Raw genomic sequence first — 1279 nt, forward strand, 5'->3', positions numbered from 1 at the left:
GTTATCAGATTTGCCACCATGAAGGGACGCCCAAAAATTAGGCCATTCCATAATCTAAGAAGACCACAGAATGTGAAGTTTGTAGCAACAATTTTACATTGTTACCTTCGGTGTGGCCCTCTTTAGTTTTGGATCTACGTAATTTGGTTGCGTTGAAAATGAGGTAGGGTACTTGCGCCAAACAATTACATCATCCCAATTCAAGAGTTCACAAGGTCCTTGAAGAAGGCAACGAGATCAGCATAGCACATGTGAGCCATAAAGCTGATGTGAGGGTTCCATGATCCGCGCTAGGGTTCCCTCCTCGCCTGGAGGAAGAAGCGGACGAGATCGGCATAGCAGAGCCCCTTCCAGATTTCTCTCCCCAACTTATAGGAGAGGCAGATCTCATATGAAAATGCCCCAAATCAGTTCATCAAACCTGTTTGAGGGAATATTCAGCCTCTTTGTGGGAAATCTGCCATTCGACTGCTCCCATGATGACATTGGGAATATCTTCTTCAAATATGGGAAGGTCCTGGATGTATACATCCTGCTCTTCCCTAACTCATCTCTTCCCAGGGGTTACGCATTTGTCCGATTCTGGTATGAAGATGAGGGTCGGGCGGCCATGGGAGTTTTACATGGTAAGAAAATAGACGGAAGAGAGGTGGTGGTCAAAAAGGCCAGACTGAGGGCAGGCTACTCAAGGAAGGTTGCAACATTTGCTCTGACAAGTCAAACAGAGGCACCCAAACAGGGATACTCACATGCAGCAGTGGTTAGGAAGGATATCCCAAGCCCTCCCTCTTACTTTCCAAAAGGAAGATGTGATTATGGTTGCTGACCTAGAAGCAGTGGCTAATAAGCTTCTTGAACTACAACTGGGCCTCGTGGGTGTTGCCTCAGCTCCTGAAACTCTATCCTACAACTCATTGGGGCCATCCGACCACAAGAGGCTGGGTGGATAGGAATTTCAGCAAGAAGGTTTCAGGCTAGTCCTCTTGCCCGTCGGATGTTTGTCTACTTGCCTCTAAAGAGATAAACCCACCAGGTGCTCTTATCTTGGAGATAAATGCAGGTTGCTTTCCAACTGTTCGACATTCTGTCCTAGTGGAGGCACATGAAGGCCCTTACCTACCTATTCAAGCTGCCACTAAGGAGGGTGATTTTATTCACTTCCCAGCTGCTTGACTAAATGTCCTAGTGGAAGAACCAGCTTGTCATAACCTAACCAGAGGAGTTGCGTCAATAGTTCAATATGTTGGGCCAATCACCTCAGAGGTAGTATCAGTTCGCC

At 47.0% G+C, this 1279-nt stretch overlaps 1 protein-coding gene across 1 annotated transcript; it reads left to right on the plus strand.

Annotated features, from left to right (window-relative positions):
* The first annotated feature begins 397 nt into the window (after nucleotides 1-397).
* On the plus strand, nucleotides 398-826 carry LOC131225425 (uncharacterized). The gene has a single exon (XM_058220960.1). The coding sequence runs from the start codon at nucleotides 398-400 to the stop codon at nucleotides 824-826; it is 429 nt and encodes a 142-aa protein (XP_058076943.1).
* Nucleotides 827-1279: the final 453 nt, after the last annotated feature.

The sequence above is a fragment of the Magnolia sinica genome, chromosome 2, assembly GCF_029962835.1.
Source record: "Magnolia sinica isolate HGM2019 chromosome 2, MsV1, whole genome shotgun sequence".
Taxonomy (NCBI): domain Eukaryota; kingdom Viridiplantae; phylum Streptophyta; class Magnoliopsida; order Magnoliales; family Magnoliaceae; genus Magnolia; species Magnolia sinica.